Source organism: Mobula birostris, chromosome 3 (assembly GCF_030028105.1).
Source record: "Mobula birostris isolate sMobBir1 chromosome 3, sMobBir1.hap1, whole genome shotgun sequence".
In the NCBI taxonomy this organism is placed as follows: Eukaryota; Metazoa; Chordata; class Chondrichthyes; order Myliobatiformes; family Myliobatidae; genus Mobula; species Mobula birostris.
In genome coordinates this window covers 132,911,603-132,929,150 of record NC_092372.1, presented here as the reverse complement: position 1 = coordinate 132,929,150, position 17,548 = coordinate 132,911,603, and the positions used below count along the sequence as shown (strand labels likewise).

Sequence of the window (17,548 nt, the reverse complement as noted above, 5' to 3'; positions counted from 1 at the left end):
GCTGTTAATTCTCTCATCCTTCTCAGAGCTTACCTCCACTTTCCCGTTGCTGCATGCTTTGCTACAGACGATGGGTGTACAAATGACTGACACTCAAATGGCAGACCTCAATTGCAAACCTCCATTAAAGACTGCCACGTATGTTGCTTCATGCAGGTGACAGCTCTTTTGATGGCTGAAGATATCATCTCAAAGACCTGTGACATCTTGCCTTTCATATTCAAGAAGGCTTTCTTCAATCTCTAAGCCTACCCGCTGCAGCAAGGATACCTACCAGTACATTGTCTGTTGTTTGGGGCAGTGCTGGAAGTATCCTGTTCACTGAAGGCCCAGATATGTAGCATTCACATTCATCTGTGTAGAGCTTTAGGCACCAGTACCCACTGACGGGGACTGCTGATCATCTACTTTTCCTCCCTTTTGTGATGTCAAGCGCCACTTGGAAATCTGATTGAAAAACTCTCATACAAGTCCTGGAATTTGTAATAGTGTGCCCCAGCAGAAGATTCTGCATCACATCTTGCAGGGTGCATGAAAGGTGTTAGGGAGATTCAATATTTGAATTAGTACAATGACGCTAGTAATTTTCCAGATGATTATTATGTACTGGTGGCTCAAAGTCAGCATTGATGAGTGTTATATACCTTGTGGCTGGATGTGATTGAATTCTGACACCAGATAGATGTGAAAGTCCCACATTAGACAGCCGTGTATTCAGACGTTTTGTGCATCTCTACTGCTATATCATCTATAGGAAGAGTGCCCTGCCTCTCCTTGTTTCTGTATCTGCTTTTGCCTGCAAGGATGGAAAAACAGAAACAAATATTGAATGATCAAGTGGTTGGAAAGTTTTTTAAATATTAATGAAGAAAAGCATTGTGTTATATAAAAATGAAGTGCACGTCGGTCGTGCCTGGACAGACAAGGATATATGAAGTTGCATAGACAAGAGAAAGGGGTATTAATGCAGTGTGACTTTCAGTCTTGGAAAAGATCTGCTGGAGTAAGCTTATAGAATAGATGGAACACAAGTAATTGCAGCAAAATGCATGTAAGAATAAGATGAATGTCCCACGATGACTGACATTTCTGATCTGATAAGGTTGTTAAACTACTTTTTGCATTGCAATATTGTCTTTGAATTTAAATTCTTTTGTACAATTTCTTGAATCATTGAAGTCTGTGAAAATGTTTGCCTCTTCCCAAAACTGGTATTTGAATTGTTGTTTTGTGCTCAGGACTGTCTCCATTCCAGGTGAAGGCAGATCCTACTGGCTATTTCCCAGAACACAGTTGGGGTATTTAATGTCAAAATTACTAATGAAAATAGGTTTGGTCAACTTTAATTGTTTTCAAAGAAAAAGCTTGAGTAGAAATTTCAAATTTTATTCACATAAAATTTGTATTAAACAATTCTTCGTGCATGCACAAAAAAGCAGAAAGTTTTTCAGGCAATGATGGACAGTCTGTACTAACATTCTATAACAATGACTTTTCTGTTTGAATAATACTCGATGACTTAAAAAAATACAAAACCACGAGGGAACCAAAAATTGTCTCTTAACCCCAATGCATATCACAGGTGGAGAGTGGAGAGATCAGTTAGCAGTTACCAGAATATGAGACAAAACTTGATCCTATCTCAACTTCTTATGTTATTGTTATAGGCATCCGTTAGTCTCGTGAGACCATGGATTTGCGCCTTGGAAGTTTTCCAGGGCGCAGGCCTGGGCAAGGTTGTATGGAAGACCGGCAGTTGCCCATGCTGCAAGTCTCCCCTCTCCACGCCACTGATGTTGTCCAAGGGAAGGGCACTATAATATGTTATTATCAGGAGTTAGAATTCAATACTAATTTTAACACCGTGCATCCTAACATTATTTTTTCATTCATTCCTAAATCCCTCTGGTTACTTTTATAAACTTTGCCTTTATAAATTTCTTAAGCTGGAATTCTGTTCTGCCAGCGGAGGCATCTCTTTAATTCTCTGATTGTAAATCTGAGATCCTCATACAATTTCCTACATTTCAGATACGTAAAGGCTATTGTAACTTTGAACTAACAGTAAATTCCTAACATTATTTCATTATTTATTCAAATTAAAAAAGGAAAGAACAAGATAGCAGTCAGAACTTAGCAAACACCATTGTACATCTAATCTTGTCAGAACCCAGCAGTGCAGGAGTGATCTGCGGTGAAAGTTAACACATTTGTTTTAATTGTGGCCATAAATAGGCTTATCAAAACAGAACTTAGTCAGTGGCTCAAAGTTATAGTAAAAGGATTGAAAAGATTGTGTGAGAGTGACTTACATGGATATTTTAAAATAATTCAATGAGTGTAGGTGTATCTGGGTGCACCTGCATTTATTACTTGTCGTCAAGGTTTGATCAAACTCAGTAGGCAGACCTGAAAACTTTTGTAAATGGATAACCCTGTGACCCTTTAGCCTGAAGACTCCAACTACAGTGGCAAAAATAGAGCTTCCATTTATGAGACATGTTTAATTCATCAGTTGCAAATCCAGATCTGGTGGGAGTCTGACATTCCTGGGATGTAATCTCCTGTTTTCCTTTGATATGGATTTGACAACTCAGTAAGACAAAACTATACAAACAAATCAGCCTTCCTTCAGGACTATTGAAATATAAGTTGTAGTTGTTGCGTCCTTGTACATCTGAAAACATGTTATTCCTTGCTTCAAAACTGCTAGGAATTTGTAATATTTAACATTTAAATTATCAATATTATGGCTGTACAAAATATGAGCAAGAAATTGTCTAGGATGGAACAGAATTGGTGAATACTGGAAATATATGTATGTATTTTATACATCAGAATTTGTGGTTTAATTTCCTCATGATAAATCCCTCTGCGGGTCTGGCATATTTCATCACATAAATAATTATCAGCTAATTAGCTGTACTCTGTAGGCAATATTTGGTATTTAGTTTAGTTGGTTAGAAGTGATTTTTTTTCTCAGCTCCTGACATAGCCAGCTGGCAAGTCTTTATTCAGCCAAGTTCAGGAATGTGGGAGTCCCATGTTTGCTATCTGTTCTTCTGTCCCTGTCTCCACTACAATACTATCCTTCTTGTGGAGTCCAGGGTTGAAGTGCAAAGTTACTGCAGTTCACTAGCATTTACATTATGGAATCAATGCTAGGTTAGATCTATACTGAAGCTATAGCTGTTTATTTGAATGGAAATGATTGACTCTGAGAGGATGGTTTATGGTACAGTTGGTAGAGTTGCTGCCTCACAGATCCAGTGCTCAGGGTTTATCTGTGCATTTCATGCCATCTGTGTACAGGAATTGACTTCCTATCAGGTGAGAGTCATACCAACCTACCCATTTAAATTCAGCAATTTTGTTAGCACTGAATCCCACACCATTAATATTCTCGGTGATACTATTGCCCAGAAACGTTACTAGACTAACAAGATATAGTAATGGTGAATTATCCAATATTGGACTGTTCAGGAATCTTATCAACTGGCTCATTCACTATCAAATGAGAACAGGGAGGTCTCAAAGGACGAAAGTACATTTTAGTTAATTTATTTTGTTCTAATTGTTTTACTTGTTTTAAACATTTTAATTGTGTTAGTGTTTATGCTTTTGGAGTTTTATTTTTTTAATATTTTATATTTTAAGATGGTAGATTTGCAAGACATTTGTGCCAAGGCTGTCTATGAAAATTAAGTTTGTTCTGGCTTAACTACACCAGTGTAACTTATACTTTCATTATAGATGTGAAATGGATATTGAGTGTTACTGTTGGGAAGATCTAGAGAGAGCCCATGGATTACAGTGTTCCTTCATTTATACACTTATTCTTTTCCATACAGCATTAAACTACCATCTTTTCCATGGTGTTGATTTTCCACCATTTCAGCCAATATAAACTGAGTGTGTCGGTAATTACAATTGCCCAGGTTGCTTGCCAGCCATAGAGAAACCAGATGCAGACCATCTGCAATTTTAGAGTGAAAATGAAAATAGCAGAAGCTGGAAATACGAAATAAATTCAGAAAGTATTAGAAACATACAGAGGCCAAAACTCACACATCAAAGGGCAAAAAGCTCCTGTTTCAAGTCCGGGGTCCTTCATCAATACTGAGAATTGAAGGGTTCCAGAACTAAAGCATCTACACAGAAGCAGACTGGCCTGCTAAGTGTTTCCAGCATTTACAATGTTCGTTGGTTGCAAAGAGAGCTGAGAGAGGGTGATGAAATGTCTCACTCAGCTTATTAATTTCAGAAAATTTAGCAAATAAGCTACTTTATGAATCATCTTCTTGCTGAACTAACTATTCAAGTCCCTTGCTCCTTATTTTGTAGTACTAATTCCCAAGTTTATTTATTTTTATTCCGTGAAACGCAGAGCAGAATAAGCCCTGCCAGCCCTTCGAGCCCTTCGAGCCGTGCCATCAACAACCCCTGATTTAACCCCAGCCTAATCAGGGAACAATTTACAACGACCAATTAACTTACCAACCCCTACGTCTTTGGACTGTGGGAAGAATCCAGAGCACCCGGAAGAAACCCACACATTCCACGGGGAGGGTGTGCAAACTCCTTATGGAGGACGCCGGGATCGAACTCTGAACTCCAATGCCCCGAGTTGTAGTAGTGTGACACTAACTATTGTTCTACCGTGACACTCCACAGTGTGTGTTTTTCTTACTTTGCTTCTTCTAATAGTGTGTATTTTTCACCAGAATGATTGTATCACTGAGGAGAACGGTCAAAACATACTGGAGATTTTTACTGAATGGAAAATTCACATGCTTGAACTCCCGTTACTCATTATTTATGGGCAAAATTCCACAAGGGTATACAAGTCCATAAAATTAATCTTACAGCTTAAATTTAGTTATCTACAACATTACACAGCGTTTCACTGTGATAATTGACTTCCCCCTGGTGGTTAGAGAAAAAACTTACGACAAAACTCAGGAATGGGTGTGTTCTAACTAAAACCAGATGAAGAACTAGTTTTATGAGAAACTACATGACTGTTGGTTATTAGCAACATACAGCCCCTACTTTTACAAATTTTTAAAGAGGAAAAAATCCTTACCAAAATATACTATTAACAGCAAAATTGTTAACTATTAACAGTTATTGTGTACAGTTTTGGTCACTGAGTTACAGGAAAGATGTCAACAAAATAGAGAGAGTACAGAGAAGATTTACTAGCATGTTACCTGGGTTTCGTCACCTAAGTTACAGAGAAAGGTTGAACAAGTTGGGTCTTTATTCTTTGAAACGTAGAAGGTTGAGGGGGGACTTGATAGAGGTATTTAAAATTATGAGGGGGATAGATAGAGTTAATGTGCATAAGCTTTTTTCCATTGAGAGTGGGGGAGATTCAAACAAGAGGACATGAGTTAAGAGTTAAAGGGCAAAAGTTTAGGGGTAACATGAGGGGGAACTTCTTTACTCAGAGAGTGGTAGCTGTGTGGAACGAGCTTCCAGCAGAAGTGGTTGAGGTAGGTTCGTTGTTGTCGTTTGAAGTTAAATTGGACAGTTATATGGACAGGAAAGGAATGGAGGGTTATGGGCTGAGTGCAGGTCGGTGGGACTAGGTGAGAGTAAGCGTTCGGCATGGACTAGAAGGGCCAAGATGGCCTGTTTCCATGCTGTAATTGTTCTATGGTTATATGGTTAATTCTACCCTGTTATATAAGAAAAAGGGGTAGAGGGAGGTACAATGATAATATTTTTTAAAAAACTTCTTGACTGGTTTTGGAGAGGGAAAGATTTAGAGTTGTAAGGGCCAAATGCAGGCAAATGGGACCCTCTCATGAAGGCACCTTGGCCAAGCTGGACCGAAAGTTCTGTTCCCATACTCCAATATTCAATGACTGAATTCCTATTGATTTATCCCCATCCATGACACATTTCTGTTTGCATTAATAATATTCAAATTTAATATATGTCCCATATTGACAGTAGCAGTCCAAAGCAGAGTTTTTGTTAGTTTCACTTTCAATGTGTTCAATCTAATGGTTTTGAACTATATGCTGTAAAGTTTTCTTTGTAAAGTGGAAGAAAGGTATAAGCTTGGAACTTCCATAAGAGCAGTGGTACAGAGGGCTGAACATTATTGCCATAACCTTGTTCCAAATGTGTGAAATGTTGTCATTTAAGTTGCTGGGTAAGTGTTCATATATGTAATAGAGGTAGAAACTTTGCTTCCCACTAGGTAACCCTGATGTTCTCAGATTGGGAGGTGAGGAATGGTAAATCAAGCCTCAGATTTGGAGCCCTATTACAATGGCAATGAGAGACTATTTGTCTTTTTCCTTCACTATTGCATTTCCAGTTTAAAGCATAAAGCAGATGTAGATCCTGTTAGTCTAACTGAGAGCATTTGATTAAAATTTGAAGAAGTTGCCTGTAAAACACCTTAAGAAATAAAACATTCAAGATCAGAAGGAGGGCTGGCTGCTCAATAAGCCATGAACCCTGCTGAATGGATTTGGATCAAAATAGCCATTAGAAAGGTGAAGCTACTCTTATTTAAGAGGAATAGAGACCAGGGAACTGCAGATTCAGTCCAAATTGCTGATACCCCATTTTAATTCTGACAGAATCATTCAGCAGACTCTTTTATGTTGATAGATTTTTTGATTAGCTCATATAATCAATTTTTCTGGATTATACCAGTTCCTTTCACAATAATACAGCTCGCAGCAGCTGTTGACAGAATTGCTATAGCACCATCACCTGATTTAAGGTGGTAATGTGGATATTAGCTGTAATAAATTGACACACGTGTTCCTTTTTCACCATAGAAGGAAGCCATTGTTTCAGGTTTCTATAGTGGAATTTCAGGATTGCCAGGATCAACACTTTCAATGTCATTAGTAGTAATTTTGACTTTCTCATGTCCCATGAATCTAAGGGTGATTGAAATTTTAAAGGACAGTGATTAATTCCATTAATTAAGGTATTTTGTTCATATGGTCAAATATCTAAGTTCAGTTTCTGCAGTCATAAAACAAAGCATCATTTTCCTATGAAGGTTTCAAAGGTACATTTAATGTCAGAGAAATTTATACAACATACATCATGAAATGCTTTTTCTTTGTAACTATCCACAAAAACAGAGGAGTGCCCCCAAAGAAAGAATGACAGTTAAATATTAGAACCCCAAAGTCCCCCCAGCTCCCCTCCCTCCCGCGCACAAGTGGCAGCAAAGCAACAACCCCCCTCTCGCCGCCGGCAGAAAAAAAGCATTGGCATCCGCCACTGTGCACTCAAGCCAAGTCAAATCACTTTTTATTGTCATTTCGACCATAACTGCTGGTACAGTACACAGTAAAAATGAGACAAAGTTTTTCAGGACCATGGTGCTACATGAAAAAATACAAAAACTACATTGAACTACGTAAAACAACACAAAAACTACTCTAGACTACAGACCTACCCAGGACTGCATAAAGTGCACAAAAGAGTGCAGGTATTACAATAAATAATATACAGGACAATAGGCAAAGTAGAGGGCCTATAAAGCGTGACCAAGGTAACAACAAAGACACAGACTTGCATTACTCCAAAGACTACTTGTTCACCCAGCATTCGACATACCACAGGCTCTCTCTCTCCCTAATAAGGGAGACAGAGGTGACTCCGTTTCACAGCGAGAGGGGAGGCATAACATATGACTCGCTGGTTTATGATATTAAAAGCCCGTTGCGTCGCTTCTTCCGAGCTCTGTGCCCAAAGATCTCGGTTCTCTGGGCACACAGCCGGAGATCTTCCATCTCTAATGACACACCGACCGCTGATCCCGCTCACTCCAGAGCCACCAAATCTCGGTCCTCTGAAGGTGAGAGAAGCTCTTAGGCCGAGCCCTTGGTGTGCCGAACAATGACCATTCATGAAACCCCACGAGCGGGTCCCATTCCCGTAAAGAACCGTAGTCAGTGTGTAATTCCAGGTCAGGGTCTTCTAAAGAACCTTGAAAGGGTAAAATAGAGATATTAAAGATGGAAATAGAGCTGTTTCCAAAAATGCAAGCGAAGGAGTCACTGTTAAGTGCCACGTAATTTGGTCAATAAACAACCAGTAAAGTTTAATGTGGAATTTTTTTTTTGAGTGATTTGCTGCTTTCACAGATTGTGTGGTTTGCAGCCTTCACCTTGGTAAAAGAAAGGTTGGTGATTCACTACCTTGAGATGTCTGCTTTAGGTGATTGCTGTTGCAAAAAGACACAAACGGGCAGGGATCACTCCTGCCTGATAGCTTCTTTCCTATTCTATTCCCCGGAGGGTTGTAAAGGTTCACTCATTGAGTTCACTTAGAATAAGAAGCAATAAGTTTCTGGGCAGTAAGGGAATTGAGCATTGTGGGATTAGTGCAGGAGAACGATTGAAGACAAACCACAATTTTGAAGAATGGCTGAACAGGCTTGAAGAGCCAGCTAGTTTTCTGATGCTCCTAATTTCTGTATTCTTGTGGTCAACTATAAATATTTATAACATTCAGTGCATGCATGCAAAATATTTCTAGTAATTTCATAGGCACTGTAATGCATAAAATACAGATATGTCTCAATCACCGCAATTAAGAAAATAATGTTGATGACATTTCCATTTGTCATTGTCTAGAACAGTCACAAGTTATGTGTTACAATATTTTATTTACGTAAATGTTGATTCAAGATCCAGTATCTTATGAAACAGTCTAACTCATACTTTTGTTTCCAAATTGAGGAGCTTGTGCATGTTCTGCCTTAAATATGGGCTGTCGGCATTTCTTGCTGTTCACTTACAACGTGCTGTGTGTCTAGTGGATCAAATGCACTCTTTAACTTTAACTTCCTCTCTCTCTCAAAAATAATTGCATCTCTCAAAATAATTGCATCGCTCTATCCAGCTGATTAAACCCTGAAAGCATAAATTAGAAAGCATATTTTTTGGCCACACATTTTAATTCCACATCCCATTCCCATTCTGACATGTCTATCCACGGCCTCCTCTATTGTAAAGGTGATGCCACACTCAGGTTGGAGGAACAACACCTTATATTCCGTCTGGGTAGCCTCCAACCTGATGGCATGAGCATTGACTTCTCTAACTTCCGCTAATGCCCCACCTCCCCCTCGTACCCCATCCGTTATTTATTTTTATACACACATTCTTTCACTCTCCTTTTTCTCCCTCTGTCCCTCTGACTATACCCCTTGCCCATCCTCTGGGTCCCCCCCCCCCACCTTGTCTTTCTCCCCGGGCCTCCTGTCCCATGATCCTCTAATATCCCCTTTGCCAATCCCTCCCTCTCCTGTCTTCTCCTATCATGTTGGATCTCCCACATCCCCTCCCACTTTCAAATCTCTTACTAACTCTTCCTTCAGTTAGTCCTGACGAAGGGTCTCGGCCTGAAACGTCGACTGCACCTCTTCCTAGAGATGCTGCCTGGCCTGCTGTGTTCACCAGCAACTTTGATGTGTGTTGCTTTTTTCATCTGTTATGTTTGGAAATAATTCTCTTTGCCATGCACATAATAGCATTATAATCAGTAATCAGTTGTGGAATTAAAGTTAACCTTTAAAGTTAAAGTTTATGTAGTTCATAAAATCCCTGGCATAGCTACAATTCCCCCTGCCTTTCTGATATTGCTGAAACCTGTACTCAAATATCTAATAGAGATTATTTACAAGTATTATCCAAGTCCGGATAAAGTATTCTTACTGGTACCACATACCTGTGAATAATATATGTTGTATATGTGAACCAAGAGTTTGGGTTTTGTGTAATAATTCATCATGGATAAAGAATCAATATAAAGTATTATATATGTAATTACTCCAGTTTATTTACATCATATATATCATCTGTTTCATCATTTACATCACTTATTAAAAAACAGGTTCACTATAACTAAATAGATTGAGACATGTCCAATAACCTGAATAACCTGAACTTCTGGAACAACAATAATGTGGGCAGCTGGCATGAAACCTGTGTAATTTTTTAGTTTCAGATGCTTTGAAGTGAGGTGGTGCCTGATGAAACTGGAAGTGATTCTGATTAACCGAGCATAATATTTGCGGTCAGGAAATATTGCTCACAAAAGTAATAAGCACGATAGACCTTTCCACCTTTCCACAAAAGTTTCTTTGCAACTGGCTGCAGTAAGCAGAATAAACTTTATAATCTGCTAAGGAGTGTTTTGCCTTTGAGAATACAGTATTATGTACTCTAGATCTTGGGAGATTACTGGAATTTTCTGAAATTCCACTGAACTATATTTGTCTTAATTTCACTGAGGATGACAATTTCAAAAGAAACCCTTGTGGTTCAAACTATGTCACAATTCTTCTTTAAGCCTGGCATAAAAGATTCCCGCCCCAATATCTTGCATTCCCACAAGACACAGAAGCACAATTAGGCCATTCAACCCATCGTGTCTGCTCTGCCGTTCCGTCATGGCTGACCTATCATCCCCGCCTTCTTCCATAACCTTTGATGCCCTGAGTAACAGAGCTGATCAACCTCTGCTTTAAATAAACTCTACGACGTGCCCTTCACAGCCATTCTTGACAATGAATTCCACAGTTCACCACCCTTTGGCTAAAGAAATACTTTTTCACTTCTGTTCTCAATGGCCTCTATTCTGAGGTTGTGCCCTCTGGTCCTAACCTCACCCACTAAAAGAAACATCCTCTCCACACCCACTCTACCTAGACCTTACAATATTCAATATTTGATAGGATTCAATGAAAATTGCAGTCATTCTAAACACCAGAGGTTGCAGGCCCAGAGCCATCAAACGGACGTCATGCATTAACCCTTTCATTGCTGGAATCATTCTCCTGAACCTTCTCTGAAACCTCTCCAATGCCAGCACATCTTTTCTTAGAGAAGTGGCCCAAAACTGCCCACAATATTTCATGTGTGACCTGACCAATGTCTTATGAAGCTTCTGCATCACATCCTTGCTCTTATGTTCTAGTCTTTTCAAAATGAATACTAACAGTGTATTTGCCTCCCTTATCACTGACTCAACTTGTAAATTAATCTTTAGGGAATACTGCACAAGGACTCCCAAATCCATTTGCACCTCTGATGTTTGAATTCCCTCCCTGTTTAGAAAAAAGTTATTCCCTCTATCAAATTGCATGACCATACACTTCACTACACTATATTCCATCTGCCACCTCTTCGCTCGTGCTCCCAATCTGTCCAAGTCCTTCAGCAGACTCCCTGCTTCCTCAACACTACCTACCCTTCAACCTATCTTTGTATCACCTGTAACCTTGGCTACAAAGCCTTCAATTCTGTCATTCAAATCGCTGACATATAAGATAAAAGGAAGTAGTCCCAATACCGACCCCCGCAGAACACCACTTTTAACTAGCTGCCAGCCAGAATAGGCGACATTTATTCTGCATCTCTTGCCAATCAGCCAATTTTCTAATCATGCTAGTATCCTTCCTGTAATACCATGGGCTCTGATCTTGTTTAGCAGCCTTATCTGTGGCACCATCTTTCTCAAAGGCCTTCTGAAAATCCAAGCAAACAACATCCAAAATGCTGCAAGAACTCAGCAGGCCAGGCAGCATCTATGTAAAAAAGTACAGTCGACGATTCAGGCCGAAACCCTTCGGCATGACAGGTGAAACCTTCTCTCCCTTCTTGAAGAGTAGAGTGACCTTTGCAATCTTCCAGTCCTCCGGAACCATTCCAGAATTTAGTGATTCTTGAAAAATCATTATTAGCACCTCCACAAATCTCTTCAGCTACCTCTTCAAAACCATGGGTTGTAGTCCATCTGGTCCATGTAACTAATCTGCCTTCAGACCTTTCACCTTCCCAAGCACCTTCTCCCTAGTGATAGTAACTACTCTCATTTTTGCCCAGAATACTTATTAAGTTCGTCTGCTATTTCGTTATCCCCCATTACTACCTCTCCAGTATTATTTTTCATGGTCCAATATCCACTTTTGCTTCTCTTTTACTCTTTGTATATCTGTAAAAAACTTTTGGTATCCTCGTTCATACGTTTGGCTGATTTACCTTCATATTTCTTCTTTTATCTCCTTATGGTTTTATTTAGTTGCCTACTGTTGGTTTTTAAAAGCTTCCAAATCTTCAAACCTCTCACTACTTATTGCTCTATTATACACTTTCTCTTTTGATTTTATGCTGTGTTTTACTTCCCCTGTGAAGACCCAATGAACTAACCTCCACAGCTGCCCATGGCAATTAATTCCACAAATTCACCACTCTCTGGCTAAATAGTTTCTTCCTCATCTCTGTTGTTAATGGACATCCCTCTATTTGAGTCTGTGCCCTCTGGTCCTAGACTCCCCCACTGTAGGAATCATCCTCTCCTTATCCGCTGTATCTAGGCCTTTCAACAATCTATACATTTCAATGAGATCCCCCTTATTTTTGTAAAATCCAATGAGTACAGGCCCAGGGCCATCATAACTTCCAAACCCTTTCATTCCTGGAATCATTCTCGCGAACCTCCTCTGAACCCTCCCCAATGCCAGGGCATCCTTTCTTAGATGAGGGCCCCAAAACTGCTCATTATACTTGAAGTGAGACCTTACCAGTGCATTAAAAAGCCCTTGGTATTACATCCTTGCTTTTATATTCATCCCGTCAAAATGAATGACAATAAGACCATAAAATATTGGGGCAGAATTAGACCATTTGGCCCATCAAGTCTGCTCCATCATTTGATCATGGCTGATCCATTTCTCTCTCAACTGCATTCCCTTGCCTTTTTCCCATAGCCTTTCAAATCCAGACTTATCAAGAATCCATCAACCTTCACCTTAAGTACACCCAATGACCTTGCCTCCACAGATATCTGTGGCACTGAATTCCACCGATTCACCACCCACAGACTAAAATTCCTCTGCATCTCCATTTCAAATGGATGTCCCTCAATACTGAGGTTGCTCCCTCTGGTCCTAGACTCCCCCACTATAGGAAACATCTTCTCTACATTCACTCTATCTTGGCATTCAACATCTGATAAGCTTCAATGAGACATTCCTTCATTCTTCAGATTTCTACCGAGTACAGGCCCAGACCTTTTGCAGCATTCCTGCTTCCTCAACACCACCTGCTACTCCACCTACCTTCCTATCATCCACAAACTTGGTCACACAACCATCAATTCCGTGAATCAAATCATAGACATATAACTTAAAAAGAAGCAATCCCAACACCAATCCCTCCGGAACATCAGTTCTCATTGGCAGCCAACCAGGAAAGGCTCTCTTTATTCCCAGTCTTTGCCACCTGACAATCAGCCAATCCTCTGTCCCTGCTAGTATCTTTCCTGTAATACCATGGGCTCTTATCTTGTTCAGCAGCCTCATGCATGCACCTCATCAAAGGCCTTCTGAAAATCCAACTACACAACACCCACCAAATTTCCTTTGTCTGTCCTGCTTGTTATTTCTTCAAAAAATTCCAAAAGATTTATCAGGCAAGATTTCCCCTTAAGGAAACCATGCTGACTCTGGCCTATTTTATCATGTGCCCCCAAGTACCTGAGACCTCATCCTTAACAATCGACCCCAACATTTTCCCAGCCACTGAAGTCAGGCTAATTGGTCTTTAATTTCCTTTTGCCTCTCTCCCTTCTTGAAGAATGGAGTGACACTTGCAATTTTCCAGTCCTCTGGGCCCATGCCAGCATTTAGTGATTCTTGACAGATCATTACTAGTGTCTCTACAATCTCTTCAGCTACCTCCTTTGAGCCCTGGGATGTAGTCCATCTGGTCCAAGTGACTTATCTACCTTCAGATCTTTCACCTTCCCAAGCACCTTTTCCCTAATAATAGTAATTGCGGTCACTTCTGCCCCTTGACACTCTCCGCTCAAACCTTCATCATACTGCTCATGTCTTCCTCATTAGACTGATGTAAAATACTTATTCAGTTCATCCGCTATTTCCTTGTCCTTCATTACTATCTCTCCAGCAGTCTGACTCTCACCTCTCTTTCACTCTTTATATAGCCAGAAAAAAACTTTTGGTATCATCTTTGATATTATTGGCTATCTTAATTTTTTTTTCATATTTTCCCCCCTTATGACCTTTTAGTTGCCTTCTATTGGGTTTTGAAACTTCCCAATTTTCTTAAATTTCAACTAATTTTTGCTCTGTTATATGCCCTGTCATTAACTTTTATGTTGTTCTTGTTTTCCCTTGTCAGCAACAGTTGCATCAACCTGCCTTTAGAATACCTTTTCCTTCTATGGGATGTATCTATGCTGTGCCTTCCAAACTGCCCCCAGAAACTTCAGCCTTTGCTGTTCTGCTGTCGTCACTGTTAATGTCCCCTTTCAATCAACTTTGGCCAGCTCTCCTCTCTCATGCCTCTGTAATTCCCTTTACTCCACTGTAATACTGATACATCTGACTTTAGCTTCTCTCTCCCAAATTGCAGAATGAATTCCATCATATTATGATCTCTATCTCCTGAGGGTTTCTTTACCTTAAGCTCCATAAGGAAATCCATTTCATTACACAACACCCAATCCAGAATAGCCTTTCCCCTAGTGGGCTCCCCCTTAAGCTACTCTAAACAGTCATCTCGCAGATATTCTTACAAATTCTTTCTCTCTTGGGATCCAGCACCGACCTTATTTTCCCTATCTATCTGCATATTGAAATCCCCATGACTATCATAACCTTATTACATGCCTTTTCTATTTCCCGTTGGAATTAATATCCCACGACCTGGCTACTGTTTCAAGCCCTTTTCTAACTCCATCAGGGTTTTTTACCCTTGCAGTTTCATAACTCTACCCACAGGGTCTTGCCTGTCTTACCTCAAAAGCCCCAAAATTCTATACGGTTGTAAATAATTTAATAGACAATGGGTGCAGGAGTAGGCCACTCTGCCCTTCAAGCCAGCACCACCATTCACTGTGATCATGGCTGATCATCCACAATCAGTAGTCTTTTCCTGCCTTCTCCCCATAAGAGCTCTATCTAACTCCTTTTTGAAAGAATCCAGAGAATTGGCGTCCACTGCCTTCTGAGGCAGAGCATTCCACAGAACCACAACCCTCTGTTTGAAAAAGCTTTTCCTCAACTCCATTCTAAATTGTCTACCCTTTATTCTTGAACTGTGGCCTCTGGTTCTGGACTCCCCCAACATCGGGAACATGTTTCCTGCCTCTAGCGTGTCTTGAATTTCAAGCATTTCACTATACTATGCAATTGAGATGCATTTGAGATTGGTGAGGAGACCGAATAACTATTCGCCCTAGGTCTGATGTTTATTTATTTATCTACTTGGAGGTGTAATGGTGACTATTTTTGGCAAGTGTGTAGTTTGCCACCCCTGTTAATTTTAAATAGCTATGTTTTTAAAGTATTGTAATATAATAAAAATGTGCACATTTTTTGAAAAAAATTAATAAAGTAAAATATAATTCAATATGAAACCTACCATTTTTAGCAAGTCTGTGAGGTGCTCTGTGTTTGAAATTAATTATGACCAAATTGTGGTTTCCACCATAGAAAACAAATGAAGACATGGATGCCCAGTTACTTAGCATCCTGCCTCTTTATTATGTCTCTTGTTGCAGGGAATGGTGAATGTAAAGGAGGGGAATGCCAGTGCTACTTGGGCTGGCAAGGTGAAAGCTGTAACTGTTCTTCATCTCTGATGTCCTGCAGAACAGAGCAGGGTCAGATCTGCAGCGGAAGAGGAGTGTGTGTCTGCGGCCGTTGTCATTGCATTGACTCCAGAGCCTCTGGCCCTTTGTGCGAGCTTTGCCCAACGTGTGAAAATTCCTGTGAACATAGCCGGTATGCTTGTGCAATTCTCATCTGTTCAGTTTCACACTTTTAACTGCAGTATTAATTGAATTCGATTCATACAGCACATTTTGTAGCTGATGAGTACCGTACTTGTCTTACCAGCTCAGGCGCACCAAATAATTCAAAGTTCAAAGCAAATCTGTTACCAAAGCACTATACACTACCTGGAGATCTGGTTTCTTGCAGGCATTTACAGGAAAATTAGGAAATACAATCAAATTTATGAAAACTATAAAAACAAAGACTGACAAACAGCCAGAGTGCAGATAATAAAAATAAATAAATAATACTGACTCAGAGTTCTTGAAAGTGAGTCTCTAGGTTGTGGAATCAATTCAGTGTTGAGGTGAGTGAAGTTATCCACACTGCTTCAGGAGCCTGAAGTTGTTCAGTAATAACTGTTCCTGAACCTGGCTGTGTGGGATCTAAGGCTCCTGCACTTCCTGTCCGATGGTCGTAGCAAGAAGAGAGCTTAGCCTGGATGATTGGTGTTCTTGGATGATGAATGCTGCTTTCTTGTGCTCAGTAATGGCGAGGGCTTTTCCTGTGATGGGCTGGGCTGTATCCATCATTTTTTGTAGACCTTTCCATTCCTGGACATTGGTGTTTCCATTTCTGGCCATGATACAACTAGTCAGGATACTTTCCACTAAATCAGTAACGACAATAAATTTACATCAACAGTGAGCACACTACATGAACAAAAGTCTCTTAAGTTCCTTACTACAGCAAGAACTTTTAACTGTTGAACTCTCAAATATTTAAACTATATTAAACAGATTTTATAATTTAGTCTCCACATCAATTCCAGGATAATGAATAAGTGCACCAATTTATTTGTGAGATCTTGCAGATAGCAAAACAGAAGAGACATATAATTATAATATAATTGCAAAGAAAGCACGACATCACTTCTACCTCCTCAGGAGTCTGCGAGATTTGGCATGTCATCTAAAACATTGGCAAACTTCTGTAGAAATGTGGTGGAAAGTGTGCTGTCTGTCTGAATGACGGCCTGGTATGGGAACACTAATGAGCACAAAATCATACAAAAGGTAGTGGATTCAGACCACTACATCACAGATAAAATCCTCCCAACCATTGAGCACATCTACATGAAACATTGTCGTAGAAAAGCAGCATCCATCATCAAAGATCCTCACCACCCAGGCCATGCTCTTTTCTCACTGCTGCCATCAGGTAGAAGGTGCAGGTGCCTCAGGACTCGCACAGCTCTTATGACCCCTCAATCATCAGGCTGTTGAGCAAAAGGGGAAGACTACACTTATTTAAGGACTCTTTTACCTTGTTGTTTCATGCTCATTTCTTATTGCTATTTATTTATATCTGCATTTGCACAGTTTGTTGTCTATTGATCCTGTTTACAGTTACTGTTCTATAGATTTGCTAAGTGTGCTCACAGAAAAAGAATCTCATGGTTGTATATGGTGACATGTATGTACTCTGATAATAAATTTTACTTTGAACTTTGAAATTTGAGCCTTTGGCATATCATTCCCAATGTCAAACATGGTCTGTCTCTATGCATGGTTGTGTACTCTTATGAATTAACTTTGAATTTCTCCCAATCCATTGCTGTAACTTCTAAACTGGTGCACCTTCAACATTGCAGCTCTCTCTTACCATGTCCCCAATGCTACTTCCAGGATGACTGAAAACAGAATCAGGTTTACTATCATATATCATGAAATTGGTTGTTTTGCAGCAGCA

At 39.9% G+C, this 17,548-nt stretch overlaps 1 protein-coding gene across 1 annotated transcript in view; it reads left to right on the top strand.

Moving 5' to 3' along the window:
• Positions 1 to 17,548, top strand: part of itgb8 (integrin, beta 8) — a 115,122-nt gene that overhangs the window by 79,421 nt on the left and 18,153 nt on the right. The window contains exon 11 of the mRNA XM_072253364.1: positions 15,583 to 15,805. Coding sequence (XP_072109465.1) covers positions 15,583 to 15,805 — 223 coding nt within the window. The remainder of the gene's footprint in view (positions 1 to 15,582; positions 15,806 to 17,548) is intronic.